The sequence below is a fragment of the Mauremys mutica genome, chromosome 8 (genome assembly GCF_020497125.1).
Source record: "Mauremys mutica isolate MM-2020 ecotype Southern chromosome 8, ASM2049712v1, whole genome shotgun sequence".
NCBI lineage: Eukaryota > Metazoa > Chordata > Testudines > Geoemydidae > Mauremys > Mauremys mutica.
The window spans coordinates 16,606,715-16,625,104 of NC_059079.1; the positions used below are offsets into that span (position 1 = coordinate 16,606,715).

At 44.7% G+C, this 18,390-nt stretch overlaps 1 protein-coding gene across 2 annotated transcripts in view; it reads right to left on the reverse strand.

Moving 5' to 3' along the window:
- The window catches only part of KANK4 (KN motif and ankyrin repeat domains 4), a 55,331-nt gene that overhangs the window by 26,016 nt on the left and 10,925 nt on the right, over window positions 1–18,390 (reverse strand). The window contains exons 1-3 of one of the 2 annotated variants that reach the window (XM_045027300.1): window positions 10,498–10,630; window positions 5,005–5,085; window positions 208–2,271 (exon numbers count right to left, since the gene is read on the reverse strand). In XM_045027300.1, coding sequence (XP_044883235.1) covers window positions 208–2,271; window positions 5,005–5,020 — 2,080 coding nt within the window. In that variant the 5' untranslated portion in view covers window positions 5,021–5,085; window positions 10,498–10,630. Of the gene's footprint in view, window positions 1–207; window positions 2,272–5,004; window positions 5,086–10,497; window positions 10,631–18,390 lie in introns of those variants that run through there. The other variant, XM_045027301.1, reaches the window with a different exon arrangement.

The window sequence follows — 18,390 nt, forward strand, 5'->3', positions numbered from 1 at the left end:
AAACTAGAGGCCTTGGATTTAATTACACTGATACTCCCTCTCTCATCTATACTTAAGGAAACACAGAGCCTGTTTCTGTTCTCACTGACACTGGCTCTACATTGATGTAACACCATTGACTTCAACAGAGTTACTGCTGATCGATGCTGGTGCAAGTGAGAGGAGAATCGGCCCGGATGCGTTTAGACCTGTGCTGATGTTATTTACCCAACTGTTGATACTGCGTGTTCGAATTCTCCTTATCTGATGGTGCTTGGGTAGAATAAGCAGATAACAGCAAGTTTAAGGAATTAACTATCTGATTCTGGATGGAACTAAGCTTCGATGCAGGGTGTTTAATAGCACTTGCTAACTCTGGATAGCCATGCTCCAAGCACATCCACTGCTCTTGCAAAAGCTCCTGGATTTTTTTAACATATTGGCCTATGGGGTCATCTGCAGAGGAATCTTGTTGTTCTGTGTGGTTTTCCTCCTCAGTCAGATCTTGCTTTACATCCCCGGCAAGAACTGGTTTATTTCCATTCGAGTCAGCTCTTCCTGTTCTTGAACAGCTTTCTCCAGTCAGAGAGCTAGCAGCACAAGACTGTCTGTCACAGCTGTTTCTTTGATGTTGACAGTCATCATTGATCTGTTCATCTATCTTCAGCTCAGTGAAGCATGGTGTAAAGACAGGAAGCTCAGTGTCAATTCCAGTTCCTCTCTGTTTGGCAAGAGATGCAGCCCCTTCCTCTCTGACACCAGTGTAAGCATCTGCCAACCCCTGATCCGTATGAACAGGCATTCTTCTTAACTCCTCAACCTGCAAGTTCACGTTGTCCACGCCATAGGTACCACATCCTACAGATTCTGTAGCAACTGGAATATTAACATTGACACCCTTGTCATAGGCCTCCTTAAATGTGTTTGCTTGCATAAGTTCAGTGTTCACTGCAGCATCATGGTATTGCAGGACATTTCCATCCTGCTTGGACGGTTCAGTTTCTTTGGTGTTTTCCTGACAAAGTTTCTCTTCCAGTTGAGCTTTGGAGCTTGCCAGTATTTTAATGCTTCTCTCCTTTGCTTTGATCTCACTATCCTGCTGCTTCAGCACTACTTTGATCTGCTCAAGTTCCTCTATTTTGCTATTTAGTTGCTCCTCCAGAACAGTGATCTGTTGTTTCAGTGCTGTAATCCTGCTGGGTTCTACTGTGTCACAAAGCAAAGGTTCAAGATCTACGTTTTCCTCATTTGCTCTAGCCCAAACGCGTCTAACTTCAGTCTTCTCTGGTGCACATGGCATGATCTCACTTATGTTTAATTCTATTTCTTCACGGTTCTCATTTTCATGGATAAACTTGGGGGCATTTGATGAGATTGATTCATCCTTGACTAATTCAGGACATTTATTTGTCTGTGGTGCGTAGCATTCCTCTCCTCCACGCTCTGTAACCAGGAGCAGCTCTTGAACTATGGAATGCTGGCTTTGATGTGGAAATTGGATTTGCATTCTCTCCCTAGGAAACTCGAAGGGTTGGTGATCCAGCTCAGGGATGGCTTTCACCTGTTGTCCCTCAGGCTGCTCATTTTTCTGGAACACCACTTTGATTTGCTCTTGCACATTCCTTGGCTCTTTGGGGAAATGTAATGTGACACTATCAGAATAGTGTGAATCCAGTGATGCCTTTGCAGGGCTAAAGGGAATTTCTGTGAAGCTCTTTCCATCACAAGGCTGAGACAGTGCTGAGGGCTGAGAAGGCTTGGAGCACTGACTTTCCTCTTCTGATCTTTTACTTGGTAGAAGTTTGGCTGGCATGCTGGAAGCCCTTAACAGCTGTGGCCTCCCTCTACAGCTGCCAGGCTCTTCTTCATGGTGGATGACCTCTGCTTGTCTGATTGTCTCTGCTAAAAGGGCTTTTTTTCTGTAACTTGGCTCCTCTGCAGTTAAAGATTGTGGTGAGTCATAAGATGTGATAAGACAGGTGGTTTCTTCTGCCCCTAGTGATGCCTTCCTCTGTGCAAATGAACAGGTTGCAGTCCAGCTCTTACTGGGGGAGGAAGCGTATGCACGGGATCTATTCTCAGGCAGGCTGAAATTCCGAGGCAGTGTGCTGAACTTTGGCTGTTTGGCCTTCCTGTGAATGTGAACCCTTTTAATGGTATTTCCTTTTTCAATGTCATCCACATATTTCAGAAAGTCCAGGTCTAAATGGAAGCCGTATGGTGTTTCAACAGAATAAGGGAGACTTCTGGGTTGACCTTTATCCTCAGCAGGTTTTGATGGCTGATTGCCAGCTGAAATAAAATGAGACATTACATTTTAAAAAATAAATTAATTAAAAAATAATCTAACCAAGTTTGCAGCAGAAAAAAAGTGGTCAGCAATGATTTATTTTGCCTCAGTTTTATACCTCTCCCATTCGTCTTCCGCTCCTCAGGCCCAATCCTTGGGTGTGGCTGAGGAGGCAGCATGGAGTGTGTGGACAGGGAGGGCTGGCTGTGCATTAATCCTGTCCTCTGGGGTAAGTAAGTTAGAGCAGTCTGAAGGCTGTTCTAATTTTCGGCAACTACCAATAGCCTGAAGGAGCCAAAAGGCAGCTGCAGCACAGCTGAGAATCAGGGCTCTCATCAGTATGCACAAAATGCTGAAATGCCAGCCAGCTGCCTTCCTAAATCATTATGCAGTTAGCCTGCATCTACCAGGGTAAGGGAGAAGGAATGGTTTGTAGTTTGTCATTTATAATGCTAATGTAGAGTCTGATTAGAGATATAGCCACAGAGCAACACATGCAAATGTATAATCTTGTTTTCTGGAGCTGACTCATGTAATTGTTGCACTGGAATTTGCTAAATCATTATTTTAATTGGCAATTATGTAAATAGCAGGCTTGGTAGGCTGAGCTACAAATTTGTCTAAGTATTCAAAAGCTGCCTGATGTATAATAAATCCTAATTCTAGTGGATAAGAAATCTAGCTACAAACCAGATGATGGAAACTATCCATGACAATTACATTTGGGGTTTTTTGCAAGTCAGGAAAAGAGACATTGGTTGGCCCTATGGACAAACATTGTCACCCTAGTTGTCCTTTGAAAACAAAGAATACCTCTAAAAGGCAGGGTTGAAATTTTCAAAAGTGACTGGTGATTTTGGATGTCTCACAGTTTTAGGGTGACCTGAGGGCAAGTGTGAAAAATCGGGACTGGGGTGAGGGGTAATAGGTGCCTATATAAGAGAGAGCCCCCCAAATCGGGACTGTCCCTATAAAATCGGGACATCTGGTCATCCTACAATCTGAGGCACTCTAAAGGTGTTTCAAACTGGGCACTGAAGAAATGAGGCATCCGGAATCACTAGTTGCTTTTGAAAACCTTGGCCAAGGCCCTGAGACTTGTACAGCACAAGGGGCTGGCACAGATAGGGTTAACCTGTGCAGCTGTGTAGAACCACAAACCCCTTTCTAATGTCCATGGATGTTCTTCCGAGAGCACATCTTTAATTCTTCAATTCAAGAAAATCCAGCATATTGGAATGTGTTAAATATACAACAGCCAATTTGTTCCATATGTAATCAAATACGCAGAGCTGCAGCAGTCAATACAGAAGCTTACAGTGAATATAAGCAACTCTCATGAAAGTGGATGCTAAAACCAGACTTTTCAATAGTCTCTCCTAATGACGGACATCTTTCAACTTAGACTCATATTGACCTCTGCCCCATTCAGACAGGGCCGCCCAGAGGGGGGGGCAAAGGAGGCAATTTGCCCCGGGCCCCGGGCTCCGCAGGGGCCCCCAAAAGAACAGCTGAGGCTCCCGCCTCCGCCCCTCTCCCGGAGCCTTAGCGCATCAAGCGCTGTGTCTCCGGCGGGGCCCCTGAGCCCCGCCCTGCTCAGAGCCGCGTGGGGAGGGGGCGGGGCTGTGAGCTCCGGGCTGAGGAACGGAAGGGCCCCCCGCCGCCGAAGACCCCGGGCCCCTGGAATCCTCTGGGCGGCCCTGCATTCAGATCTGGTGTGCTCTCATTTTCATGGCTGTAAGTCATTTTCATGATTTTATCTTTCTGATATGTCTGTACAAAATGTAACTTATGTATTTCCCTAAAGAACATTATATCAATTTAAACTTCCTGTACTGTGATGATGCATCACTGTCCTTCATTCTGGTTATTTGTTCTAGCATTGTGTCCTATATAAGGTGCTTGGCAAGTTGATAGAATGGATAGAACTAATAATACAATCCACAGCCCGCAAAATTCATAGGCCCACATTTTCAAACGAGGGCAGTTAAAGTTAAGCACCTAAATCCAAATTCAGGAAACAAAATAAGTGGCCTGATTTTCAAACGTGAACCCATGAAGTTGTGGTGAGTTAGGACTACTAAGAATCTCTGAAAATCAGGCCACTGGTTTAAATATGGGTATCGGTGCCTAACTGTAGTTACCCAAGACTGAAAATGTTTGAGCATTCTTCCCTTTGCCACTGCCCTTGTGAAGCAGTCTTGCAGGGGCTGATGAGAATTTGGCATAGATATAGACCTTTTCATCTCAAAGGTTCCCTAAGCCCTTTATCCAAACAGCACCACTGAAATGCAGCCACCTCTGGGGAGGAAGCCAGCACACTGGAAATAGTGGAATGAGGAAGGAAAATTTTGTGCAAAGTGACACCAAGGCAAAGCCTTCTCTTTTGAAAAGTAGAAGGGGATCATTAATGTCCACACAGGACACATAAGACCTTTGTCTTTATGATCTTATCTGAAAGCCCCATACACAGTGCTTGAAACTCTGCTGTAAATAATAGAACTATCATACTTATTCTCTGCTATAATCACAGATCAGAGCAAAACAAGAGTGCATCATGTGTGTCTTGAACTATGCACAAACCTTGCATGTTTTCATTGTTGGAAAACATGTCTCCATAAAGTTAGAAGAGCATGAATTATTTACTGTATAAACAAAATCCCTTGGTTTAATATTTTTTAAATGATAAAAGAGATCCATTCAACAGTGTTTAAGTAAAAACACAACCTCCATACCATCTGCTTTCTCCATAATGTGGAATGTGGTCCAGGCTGTCAGTTAAACATCATCCAACGAGTCAATAAGACTTTGTGCACCTAAAAAAATTTAAAAGGACATTTAGACAAAGTCTCAGTGTTTATTTCAAAGCCCAAGTACACCACACCCCATCCATGTTCAAGTCTTCCATCTAGCTGTAAGAAACTTCTCAGTTAGCCAGAAGGGCCATTGCTGAACAATGTGATTTTTTAAAAATCTTTTTGGTACAACAAAAGTCAGGTCCTTCAGGGAGTATAGTTGACATTAGTTACTGTTGTTGCAGTACCTCGCCTCTCACTTGAAGTATTCTGTAGCCAGATGGTGTACAGAAAACATTTTCAAGAATATTTAAATCAATATTTTCTCTTCTAGTGGTAACAATTCCTGCTTCCTAGCCACATCACAATGAGATGCTGCTTTAAATAGCTGTTAGCCTGAGATCTGTAATAGATGGTATATGAACTCTTTAGCCAAAATACATTGATTACTATGAGATATAGTCTGTAATTTATATACTGTGTGATATTTCATCTCCTGGTGAAAAGAACAAGGGTATATGCGGCTACATAGAGTGGTGGCTTGTTTGGCATTTCTTTGCTTAAAGCAGCCAAAGATTCAAAACTGCTACTAAATATCTTTAACACAGACTAACAAGGCTGCTACTCTGAAACCTCCATTATTTCAGTGTGTGGTCAATCATATTAAAATAACCCTTCAGCTAAATGACTAAAACACAGTCATGCTTCTTGTAGGAACATATAACTCTGTCTCTTTGACTCAGACGTCTCATTGTCTAGAACATGATCATCATCCTTCAACACTCCCTCCCCGCCGTCATCTCCTGAGTCTGGGTATAGGACTCCAAGGATCTCAAAAGGACTGTGGATGTTGGGACTGAGGACACCTAAGCCAAGTTGGATGGGAAGCCCCTACTTCTTCTTTGCTTGGTGGCTGGATTCTAACGAGGTCAAGGCAACTGGAGCTCATCAGGTAACCAAGCCTGCTAGTGTATATACCAGACAGGAAAAGGTGGTCAGGGCCAGAATGGGAGGATGATTTCCCAGCTTACAGGAGGAGACTGCGGGTCCCTCATGTTTTTTAAGGTGGGTTTGTAACTTCAAAGGGAGAACTTTCTTTAAGATTTGGGTTTGTCCCTGGAAAGAGAGGCAGGGAGGACCTGCCCAGTGCAGGCTGGAAATCCACCTTCTGCTGCTCCCAGGGCTGGAACCATGCTAGAACTATGAGAGTGCAGCCTTGACCCCAATGCACCAAGTCTGTAATGGGGTTGAAGGCTTGAAGAGCCCTGACCTCAACTCCCATTCTGATCAACGTTGGAAAAACTCTGGTTTCAGTCTACTGCCCTAGCCCCTCCTGAACCTCTGTGCAGCAGGCAGTCCCTCAGGTGCCCAAAACATTTTTCCTGGGCTGTTCTCTTTTTTGAACTCTTTGATCTCTCACCCATGCCTGTGCTCAAGAGAGCAGAAAAAAGGTGCATGAATTGCAAGGTCACAAGAGCCAGAAGGGAAGGAGGTAGACAACGATGGAGAGCTGAACTACTGGGGAAATTCCCCCAGCTCCGGCATAAGACAGACTAAGTCATGTGGGAGAGCAAAGAGCTGTTCAATAATGTCCAGTTTCAGAAGCTGCTGAGGGTGGAGACTCACTCAATGCACATCCTAGACCAAGTGTGTGGGGGAAGGGCAGGTGACTAGTCAAGAACCGCCCTCATCTCATTAGCCCTATTGGCAGAAGTGGGTGAAGAGAGGGAGATGCCGCCTGATTGTTTTCCATTTCCGCTGCTGCCCTCTGCAGCACCATTGCCCAGGTATGCCCTGCCTCATTTCCCCCTCTACGCTTCCAGCTCCTGTCACCTCAGCTGCTGCAGTTCCTTACTCTGCCTCGGACTCCAGCATGCTCAGAATTCCACTGCCACCTGCTCAGAAGTACAAAGAAGTGCCATCAACTTAAACCCATCCCAAGCCAGCTCTGCTGACTATCCATTCATTCAGGAGCCAGTTCAAATGGCTCTTCTTGGTCCACATACCAAGTCCCTTGCTCAGTATTAAAACCCTCCATGGGCTTGCTCCAGCCACATTCATTGGCCTTTATCCCTCCCTGGGTCAGTCATTCCACTTATCTAGTATTGGTCTCTTCTCTACCCCTCCACACAATCTCATCATGGTTGGTACAAGAGACTTCTTCTCTGCAGCCTTCCTATGTTTGTCCACGCCTTCATTTAAATGTTCATCTGAAACCATAGCTTGTCTTAATTCTCCATTCTTTATCCCTTAAATGCCTCTCTTCCTGTGAGATTGGTTTGAATTTTAACCTAATTTATTTCTGTTTTAATTTTTAGAAAAGCTGCCAAAAAAAGATGCTGCTGGTATGTATGTTTTAAAACATTGAAATGAAGTGCTTAGATTATAGAGCTTTCAAATAAAGACACTAGAGAAAATGAGATTAAACTGTGCTGTGTTACCCATTTAAAATTATGAAAATATTTGTATGAAACCACAACTAACTGGTAAGAAACTCACTGCTGCATTAAACAAGTGTGGTCTCTGCATCTGAGTGTGATGGAGTCTTCCGAGAGACATTACTATAAAGAGAACATTAATATGATCCCAAGGTTACTACCTTATACACAATTATAACTGGATAATAACACAGACACCTGGCAGACTAGTAATTTGCTTACCCATCTTAATCCTGCAGAACCAGTCAAAACCACGTTTATGGTAGATTTCAACCAATACACTCCTAAAATATTCCCAGGCTAACTCCATTTTGTACATGAAAGGCAGTTTCTCCTGCTTTTCCTCATGAATAAACAGCATATGCCAAAATTAACATTAATCAGTTTCTCCACTGTTTTTATTTTACTTTTCCAATTAGTCAGTTGCACAATGTTTATGGATTCCAGTCACAGTCTGACCAGTTATATTTCACTCTTCTAGGTCATTTACAAAGAAAAAAAATCCAATCAATATGAGGTTTTTAATATCTAGATAATTAGACCTAATTGATTCATTTATGACTTGGCTTAGTTCCAACTTTCCAGTCATAAAATTGATATTATTACTTTTTTGCCTAATCTGTTTCAAAATCACCTCATAAAATGACTTCTGCATGTACCATACCAGCTTCTAGACATACTTCAAGTGCCTCCAGTGTAGTTTGTACATGGTTCTGATGGCTAACTGCCAAAAATATGGGTCCTATTACCCCTAGTATCCAAACCAATATTCTTCCATGAGTGGCTACCATGAAAACTAGATCAGAGTGAAGAATTTCATCAGAATACATGGACAAATTATCCAGTCATCTCTCACAAGAGCTTCAAACAGTCTCAAATTTGATTCTACATTTTTTGTTTTTAACAATAAACCAAATAAGACAACAGCAAAAAGATATTTAATTTCTACTGAAGAAGGAACCAAATACCAGGCAGGATGATAAAGTACAACAAGGTCTCACCACAGCCTAATGTTGTCTCTGATGGGAGACTATGGAATGAAAAATGACTCCCACATACCACTTTGATCCCTGCTCCCATACATAACTTCAGGGAAGCCTGAGTGTCAGGAGACAAAGCTGCCAGCTGGTGGGATCAGTTTTCAGATGTGCATTAGTGTTCTGGACGGAGCTCTGAGGCTTTGCAAGGGCTCGCCCAACTATGCACAGTTCCATGGATTGCATTCTGCAGACATATCACACGTGTCCTCCTGATTCATCTTTGCCTTACAATACTAATATAACTCCACTGACTGCAGAAGAGCTACTTCTGATTTACACTGGTGCAAGAGGAGGATCTGCCACTTAGATTTTAAGTTTAGAGAATTTAGTGCATCTGAAGGACAGACCTGAACTCTTCTGGTTAAGACGGCTTATGCACCACAACATCAACGTGCTTGAGCCTTCACCTGGGGCCTGATCCACAGCCTACTGAAGTCAATGGAAAGAGTTCCATTCCGTGGACTTCAAAGGGCTTTGACCCAGGTCTCTAGAGGAGCCATTTCTGCGATGGACAGGCTAGTTTTTACTCCATCCCCACTCAGTCCTTGTTTTGTACTACGAGCAACAAGCTCACACTCACTCAGTGCTTGTCTCCAACTGCAACTTAGTGCTAATTTGCAGTGGATTCTTGTGTACTAGAAGCAGGAACGAGCCTAACTCTTTTCAGATATGCCACTGAACTGCCTTCAGATTGGTAAAGCCCTTCAGCTACTACCAACCTGGGACAGATTTGAACTAGTCAGGGCTGCTCAGAGGATTCCGGGGGCCTGGGGTCTTCGGCGGCGGGGGGCCCCCAGTTCAGCGGTAATTCGGCGGCGGGGGGTCCTTCCGCTCCGGGACCTGCCGCCGAAGTGCCCCGAAGACCCGCTTTGGCAGTAATTTGGAGGCGGGGGGTCCTTCCGCCCCAGAGCGGAAGGACCCCCCGTTGCCGAAGACCCGGAGCAGAAGAAGCTCCGGGGACCCAGGCCCTGTGAGAGTTTTCCGGGGCCTCCAGAGCGAGTGAAGGACCCCGCTCCAGGGGCCCCGAAAAACTCTCCTGGGGGCCCCTGCAGGGCCCGGGGCAAATTGCCCCACTTGCCCCCCCACCCCCGGGCAGCCCTGGAACTAGTGCCCTAGTTCTGTATCCTGTTCACCGCCGCTAAATCATCTAGCCCCTCATGAAAGAGATTTCAAAGATTCTGTAAAGTTTTCTTCCCCTTTGGTAAATACCTTATCAAACCCTGTCATTATGAGCCTTTAATATACATTGACAGAAAACACATTATGTATAAGTTTGTTAAATTGACCCTGCCTCAGGTTTTAATATTTGCAGACTTTCCCTATATCATACAATAATGGAAAACACTAAATTTTAATCCTCAGGCAGAGAGCATCTCAGCATATATATAGCATCTTTGATTTTTAGTTTTACTACAAAGAATAGTGTTGAGGAGGATGAGTTCATATATACATTAAAAAGACCTCTTATGAGGCAAGAGCATATAGAGAAATAAACGTGAAAAAATCAAATATTTGACACAGCAACTTCATTTCCTCTGTTCCCCATTTGCAAGGTCAATGTACTGTCTTTTTAAAAAGTCAAGTCTCAAGGAGTATTCTTTTACAGTCAGATTTAACTCTCCATTTTCTGGCCCCCATTAGCAGAATAAAAAACAACACCTAAGATCATCCTCCTGAATTACAAAGACTAAGATAGGTAAAATTCACTCTAGGAAAGGAGTCTGCTACCACCAGTTTCACAGATGAGAAACATTTATCCCTGTGATTATAAACAAAGAGATAATTCATGCCTGGTAGATGATATATTAACACAATCTCATTAACTATTTAAATAGATCACAACATTTATTTATTTTTTGCCACTGGCTGTCATTTTCTCCTGCATTGCAGCAATTGCATTTAGCACTTCATTATGAAAGAAAAAGTATCATTAAAAAAGCACATTGCCAGGTTACCTTCTCATCCTTCCAGCTACAAAAAAGAGAGCAGAAAAGCTTTTCCCATTCAGAAAGGCATCTTTTCACTGCTGCGAGTCAATAGTTATAGGTTCAGCGCAGCAAATATGTGATTTCCAGCTGTTAAAGAAGTTGGCCAGCTGATCAGTGACCTTGCTTAAAAAGCAAATACTAGTTTAACTAAACAGAGGGAGCAGAACAAAAGATGAATTCATTTTATAACAAGCTAGCACATAATTCTTACACATCCTTTCTGGAGAAAGTTAAAATCCAATCTTTAAAGTTAGTTACTTTTTTTGTAGACAGTGTATATTATCTCCCCATAAAAAACAAAATGCAAAATGTTTAGTCTACTGGGGAAAATTTTGAACAACATATGACCTTATCTGCCTTATCAAAAATAGGATTATTTAAAAGTCAGTCAATAATTAACTACACATTTCTCATTTCATCTGATGTTACTCATTAAAGAAATTCTTCCTGGCTGACATACACCTTCATTCTGAGCTTCAGTTCACATTCTGCAGCTTAGCAATTTTGAATACATGATTTATTCTGGTCAGCATTTCTCCCAACAAAAAATAAAAACAGTCCCCTTGATTAAAGGACAGAAGCTTTATTAGAAAACGCAACATGTTTCAATATTAATAATTAATTCTGCTTCAGTCCTACCATAGTGCAATGAGTTATATCAGAAATATCCTCTTAAGAATTCATGGTTTTGTCTGTGGCTCAGAGTCCTATAGTTACACCCATCAATCTGCTGTTCTGAGGAGCTGAAGATAAGGCAGCGAATCTATTTAACAGGACAAGAAAATCAGCAAAGCACCTTCTGTAATTACTGAACATACCACTCTATTGATTCTACACTTCAATGAATTGCAGGTTATCATGTAGCAGTTGATAACTGCAGCACAGAAAGAGGACTTCTAGTGCAACAAGGAGGGCCCTCTGTAGAATGCTCTGCTGATTGAAAGGAGACACATTTCAAACTCTGATCATCCATCTCTTGTCGCATTTATTGTTAGCAGGGGCAGGATACAGTGGTAACAAAGGAAACTCGTAGCATTGCTGTTCCCATTGTGCTATGCTAACCAAAGGAAGGAAAGGCAGGGATCAATAGGACAAGAGAAAAAGCAGTTTGTCTAAATGATGCAACATTTTACATTGGGTTTATCAATGCAAAAATAAAATTCAAACAAACATAAAACACCAACAGAATCAAATGGTCTCAAAGATAAAAGGAAAGCACAAATGAACCTCCAGGTTCTGAGGTACATTTGGAAACATTTCAAGTGAAAGGATTGTTTCCTCACCAATCTTTGCAATGTTAAATATCACTTCACAAGTTATAGGTAATTGGTAGTTTGTGAACTAACATAAAGCCCTGCAGTATGCAGTCATTCAGCTTCATATATTTTATGCCCAGGGTTACCAGAGCTGTTGAGCTGAAACAAGAACATATAGCTGCACCGTAACACAGTAAAAATTGTGTCTTCTAGATTTTGATCTGTAGAAAACTGGAACTTCATTAGAGATTGAGCTTGCGAGTAGTTTTTAAATGGTAAGTTGCCATTTTTTAATGTGCCGTGCAATGATAGGGCATGGTTCCTATCACAAAAGCCCTACATAACACTTCAGGCATGGTTTATGAAATTCATCCACTTCCCAAAAGTGCCAAAACTCTTTCCTGCTCTGCAAAGATAGAATTCAAAACGGTGCCAGAGAAATGAAGGGCTGGATTGTGATTTAACAATCTATGCTGAGGTGTGTAGTTGCACTGCCCCTCCAACACACCAGGGAACAAACTGTGATTCTCAGTTCATAATCTGGTTCCTCTTATTCCAGAAGGTAAATCTAGTCTATGCCAGCAGACCACTTCCCTGGCTCAGCTGTGCTGGCTGCAGGGGTGGCTCTAGGAATTTGGCCGCCCCAAGCAGTCATGCCTGCAGGAGGTGCACCGGACCCGCGGGACCAGCGGACCTCCCGCAGGCATGACTGTGGAGGGTCCGCTGGTCCCGCGGCTCCAGTGGACCTCCCGCAGCTGCGGAGGGTTCGCTGGTCCCGCGGCTCCGGTGGACCTCCCGCAGGCATGACTGTGGAAGGTCCGCTGGACCCGCCTGCCGCCCTGCCGGCAAAATGCCGCCCCAAGCGCGCGCTTGGCGCGCTGGGGTCTGGAGCCGGCCCTGGCTGGCTGGCACAAGAAGAGTTAAGATTTCCACCTGCCCACCTATGTGGGGAGTGGGAGTAGTAGGCCCATGCTGGGAGCTACAGTGTATGTAGCCCACACAAGGGAGTTAGGGACACCTGACATTCCCTTGTTCCCCTGCATGATGATCTTGCCCTAAGCAAACAGAGAAGGTGGTGCTGGCTATGGGGGTTGATAATGGAACACAAAGCCTTTCACTGGTAGGTTTGAATCTATCCTGTGTCAGAAATGACTGAAAGTTATGAGTGTCTGATCAACACTGAGGGGTCTCTGTGAAGTAAGTTCGTGGCCTGAATCCAGGTCCTTGTGCACAAGTATTTACATCACCAAACGGGTATTAGAGCTGATGCTAATAGACCGTCTCAGCAGAGAGACAAAGGATTGTTTAAGAGCGGAAACTGTATTCCTCTCTAGAGGTGAATTGCTGGGGCAGGGTTGGAAAGGTTGCAATGCTGCCCACTATGCTGTACTTGGTTTGTGCCTATTCAGAGGGCTTCTTTTTCCAGAACTGTCAATCCAGCACTTTTCATAACCACAAAATTAACTAATAGATAGAGTGATAGAATAAACAGTGAACATTGCAAACAAAATGACCAGGATATTATCAGTGGCAAAGTAGCTATGTTTGGGTCATAGTTTACCCAAGCAAAACCGGGCTAATTGTACTCCTTTAATCCTATTGGCATTCATGGAACATTTATAGTACTTTTGAAGGTTACAGATTGCACACAGATCTTACAGATGCTGTCAGGTCAAATTTGGCTGAAAATTTAAGTTTTGTAAAAAATAAAGTATTACAAAAACTAAGGGCAAATATTTATATTAAATGATTCCATTATGTTAAAAATATATTTTGGATACAGTTTTAAGAAAACGAGGCACATAAACATTCCCCTGAAGCATTTGCAACCCAAACATTGCGTTTGTGCATGAGAACCAGCAAATGAAATTGTCTGGAAACAGAAACAAAAGTGAAACTTTACTTGTCCATTTGCATTGTCCAAGCAGTGAGGTATGTTCACTGTTTGCACAATTAATTAAAAATAAACTAGCCACTTCAATGGCTTTGAAAATTTCACCTGTTACACTTTTCATCATTAAATCAGCCCACACGATGACATTATGTTGTTGCCTAGTGATAAAGTTAAGTCTTTGTATTTCTCTTTTACAGTTCATTAATGTGGTCGGGTGTTCAAATATAACTTCTAACTGTTTGCTTATTTAATGATCACTGCAGGTTTGATGTGTCAGATTCCACTGGTTTACTGTATTCATGTATCCTGTGATAGGGTATGCAAAGCCTACACTGAGGAAGGAGGAGTTAATAACTTTTGGGTTCAATCAGTCCTGACCTGCTGCACATGCAGAAGGTGTCTGGCCTGGCAGGAGATACCTAACAGGGCTGAACCTGGCTCAGTTGGGGTCTGACTGAGAAGGAGAGAGGTATGGCTGGATCTAGGAAGCTGAGGTGACCTGATGGCAGACAAGAGCCTCCTTGAAGGAAGCAAGGCAGGTCTGCAATAGGGAGCCCAAGGCAGTTGTAAAGGAAAGCAGGGGAAGTGAGTCTCCCTAGTATTCTCTGTGCTGGTGGAGAAGCTTGCAGGGAGCGGCGAAACTCCTTCGGGGTCAGGGACTGCCCTGGGAGAGGAGTGGAGAAAACTCCCCTACAGCAGAGGTAGCTGGATGGTAGAAAGTACTAAGAAGCTCTGCAGGAGCCTGGAGAAAAGGCCTTGGGAATGTGATGTTGGTACATGGTACACCCAGGAAGAGGCTGTGGGAAAGGCCTAATATAGGGCAAGGTAGGAAGTAGTCTAGGGAGGCAGCCAGGGAGTCTGTGTACACTGGCCTTGGTCTTTTATTAAAGGGGCCCTGGACCAGAACCCGGAGGTGAGGGAGGGCCTGGGCTCCCTATTGGCTTGCTGATGAAGGTGGTGTAGAAATTCCCCTGTCACCAGGGGAAGGATTATTGAAACCCTCTGATACAAGGAGTAAGGACAAAGGCCCAACATGGGGTTGGCGGGTTATTGTTTGGACTCTTTGTTAACCCGGGAAGGGCCAGGAGTATCCATGTACTGGCTGGAGGGCTGAGTCCCAAGCAGAGGTGGATCACCAGCAGGCCTACATGGCCTTTTGGTGGTGGCAACTGAGGGGAAGGCCCTGCGACTCTGGGCCGGGGCCTGGCCACAAGGGAGTGCTCTAGAGGCGAGTCATACTCTTCCATAACTGTTCTGTATATAGTCGTGTATTTGCCCTTTATATACGATATATTTTCTATACTATATGTGTATATAAATAATTAATTCCAAATATAATGTCAGACCATTTTCAATTAATTTTTCCCTTTTGAAAGACCCAGTAGTTTGTTCTTATTCTAGCATCTCCTCCTCAGATTCACTTGGCTAAAACATGCAGTCTTAACCAAGCAAAACTCCAAACGATTTGAAGTGGGTCTACAAGTCCCTGGGGCTCCGATTCAGCAAAACACTTAAGCATGGACTTGAGTCTATCCCTGCTTAGTAAATCACGTAAGCCTGGGCCTAAGACCCATTAAGGTCAATGAGATATAAGCATGTGTTTTAAAGTTGAGCATTTGCGTAAATGGATTGGTGAATCAGGGCCTGACGTAGAAATGCAGCCCTAAAGGAGGTTTGGCCTGGTGTCTGATCTATATTTAAGGATCTCCAGAAGAGGTATCAGACAGTCACCAGTGGCCAAATTCTGCGCCTCTCAGCTTGTGCTCACAAACGGGCGTAAAGCAGTGCAGCAAAAATAAAGGCGAAAAGTCTGACCCAGAAGTGTTGCTATTGATTCTCTACCAGATGCTGCAGTTCTTTAAACTCTTGTTCTCTCGAGTGCAGCTCTTTGCAGGAGTGGAGTTTATAAAATGGAGTACACCCAGCCAGTTGTGGTCAGTTGTTTGTTTCTTCTCAGCTTGGCAGCAGGGCCGGTGCAACCATTTAGGCAACTGCACTAGGATTTGGGGGGTGCCATTTTCTTCGGGAGTGACCGCAGCGGCCGGATCTTCGGCCGCCCCAGTGACCACTGGCATTTAGGCGGAGGGAGCTGGGGCAGGGGAGTGCGGGGAGGGCTTCCTGCTGCAAGTAAGGGGGGGGGTTGGCACGCAGGGGAACTCCCCTCCCCAGCTCACCCCTGCCCCGACTCCTCTCTGAGCACACCGTGGCCGCTTCACTTCTCCCACCTCTCAGGCTTGCGATGCCAATCAGCTTAGGTGCCGCAAGCCTGGGAGGTGGGAGAAGTGAAGCGGCCACGGCGTGCTCGTGCGCGGAGCGGGGGTGAGCTGGGGCAGAGGGGGTGCCTCAGGGCGGAGGGTGGGAGTGAGGAGATGCCGTGGGGGGGGCGCCTCAGGGCGGAGGGGGGGAGCTGCTGCAGAGGGGGTGCCTCAGGGTGGGGTGCGGGGAGTGGGGAGGGCGCAAGGTGGAAGTTTCGCCTAGGGCGCGAAACATCCTTGCACTGGCCCTGCTTGGCAGTCAGCACGGACACTACTCCTATCTTCAGGAGACAGTGCTTTGATGAAGAGTGCTGGTTATTGGGGATGCATAGTAATGCGAACGCTAAGGGGAAGTGAGGATTTTTCTTGTATTGGCCATGAATATGTCTGCATAAGGAGACTGTGGCGGCATGAGATATAAATAGCTGATGTTAAAGAGAGACACTGACAGGATAGATAGATGGGAGAAATTATCCAGTGAGCTGTTCTGCAGATTTATCCCAAACAGTGCTATGGAGCACTGTAAGATCTTAGATCATCTGTCCATATATGTGGCAGCTAGATGGGTTAAGGTGGCACCGGAGCAAATTTAATTCTCAGTTCTGAATGCTCTCTTTTGTGTCAGTGAGCTTGCACAGCTTGTTGGGTTAAGCCCACAGTTCTTAGCTTTTCCTACCCCATATTGGAGAAGGGAAAAGAAAGCAGCAAAATCAAATATTTCAAGGCTTTGTAAGTAAGTGATGGGACCTTTACAGCTGGATTCAGTGGCAGGGGATGGCAAGGAAAGGTCTGGGGAGGGTTGGGGGGGATTTGTGGTGGCAGAAAGCCACTGCAACTTTGCCTTTGCCAAGGAATCCTCAGGTGCCCAGGAAATGGCTGGAGAAAGGAGTGGTCAGGAGTTATGCTGATTCAACACACCCACTGGAAGTCCTCCAAAGGAGCCCCATCAGTAAGTTAAACCTGCCTGCTTAATGGAGAGCAAGGTGTGGCAACACCATCTGTGCTCCCTCATAGTGAATTTCCCCTAGGAGAAGACAGGGCCGGGCTGACACAGGGAAATGTAACTTGCACACCTCTGTGCCAAATATCTACAGGGAATCTAGCCCTTGCTATTAAAAGTGTTACCGAAAATCTGCTCTATCCAGGCGGTCTGCTTGATTACACAATAGCCCAGCAGAGCTATTGTTACAAGTGGACATACCACGAACAAATATGGCCTCACAGGGAATATTTGTTACATGTATTTTCAATTCTGTTTGGATACACAGGAAGAAAAAGAATGCGTTTTCAATCTGGTAGGTGCAGCAGTGCAAGAGAGAAGTCAGCTATGTAGGGATGGGCTCAGATGATCCAAAATAGAAAACAACATGCAGTGTGGGAATGGGCAAGAACAGGTAGAGAGAGAGAAGAAAAGGCTTGAAATTTGAGTGTGATTAAGTAGAAAATGGCCTGGTTAAAACATACGTGGTTTGTGTGGCAGGATTTTTTGATGAAGGACATGAGCAAAAGTCCATTGAAGTCAGTGGAAAGTTTCCTGTAGACTTCAGTGGGCTTTGGCTCAAGCCCATAGGGAGATGAGAAATGTAGGCAGAGAATAACAAATGAGATTCAATTGGAGCACATGCAAGCTGGGTAATGTTACTCCAAAGCGCACATTCAGAGGGAGGCAGAAACTCACTAGCAGAAAGACAGTGGCCAATTGGAAGAATGACAAATGTACTTGTGTGGCTGGCAGGAATGGCTTTCAAGGAAAAATTAAAAGTTAAATATGTCTAGATATGACAGAGGGGATAAAGTCTTGAAACCAGAGCCGACGAGAGGGGTGGGGAAGCCGGTACAAATTACCAGGGCCCGGAGGTCCGGAAGGGGGCCTAGGGCCCGGCTTCACCGGCTTCGTTGGCCCGGTTTAGCCAGTCCTCCCTTGCTGGGGGGGCCCAAAAAATGTTTTCACCGGGGCCCGAACGCACTCTTGGCAGCCCTGCTTGAAACCGCTTGGAAACTAAAACTGGCACATAATGCAGCCCCTCACTGAGGCTGAAATTCACCCCTGTGCAGGGGACAAGCCCGAGAGCTATGCACTGTTTAAGTCACGGCCAATTTTAAGGATTGAATTGGTACTATTCCTTGTGCTGGACCTCTGCACGAGGTGAATTTCAGCCTAAGTCAGTGGGCTTTCACAACGAAGGCGAGGGCATCAGTGCTTTAGGAGTTGCTGCTTGCCTGTGAATTTAATCTTGAAAGGGTTTGGGATCAGATTACATCAGAGACTGCCCCTCTCTCTATGAGCCACATATCCACCGTTGCAACCAGTGAAGAGGTTTGAGCTGGACTTCCCTAGGTACAAATGGGTGAGAGCTTCTGACTGAAGGCCCCTCAACTGTCATTCCCTTGCCCCCTTAGTGCACTAGAGCCTTGTTAACTTTCTATACGTACTATGAGCTCATCTTTTTCTCCC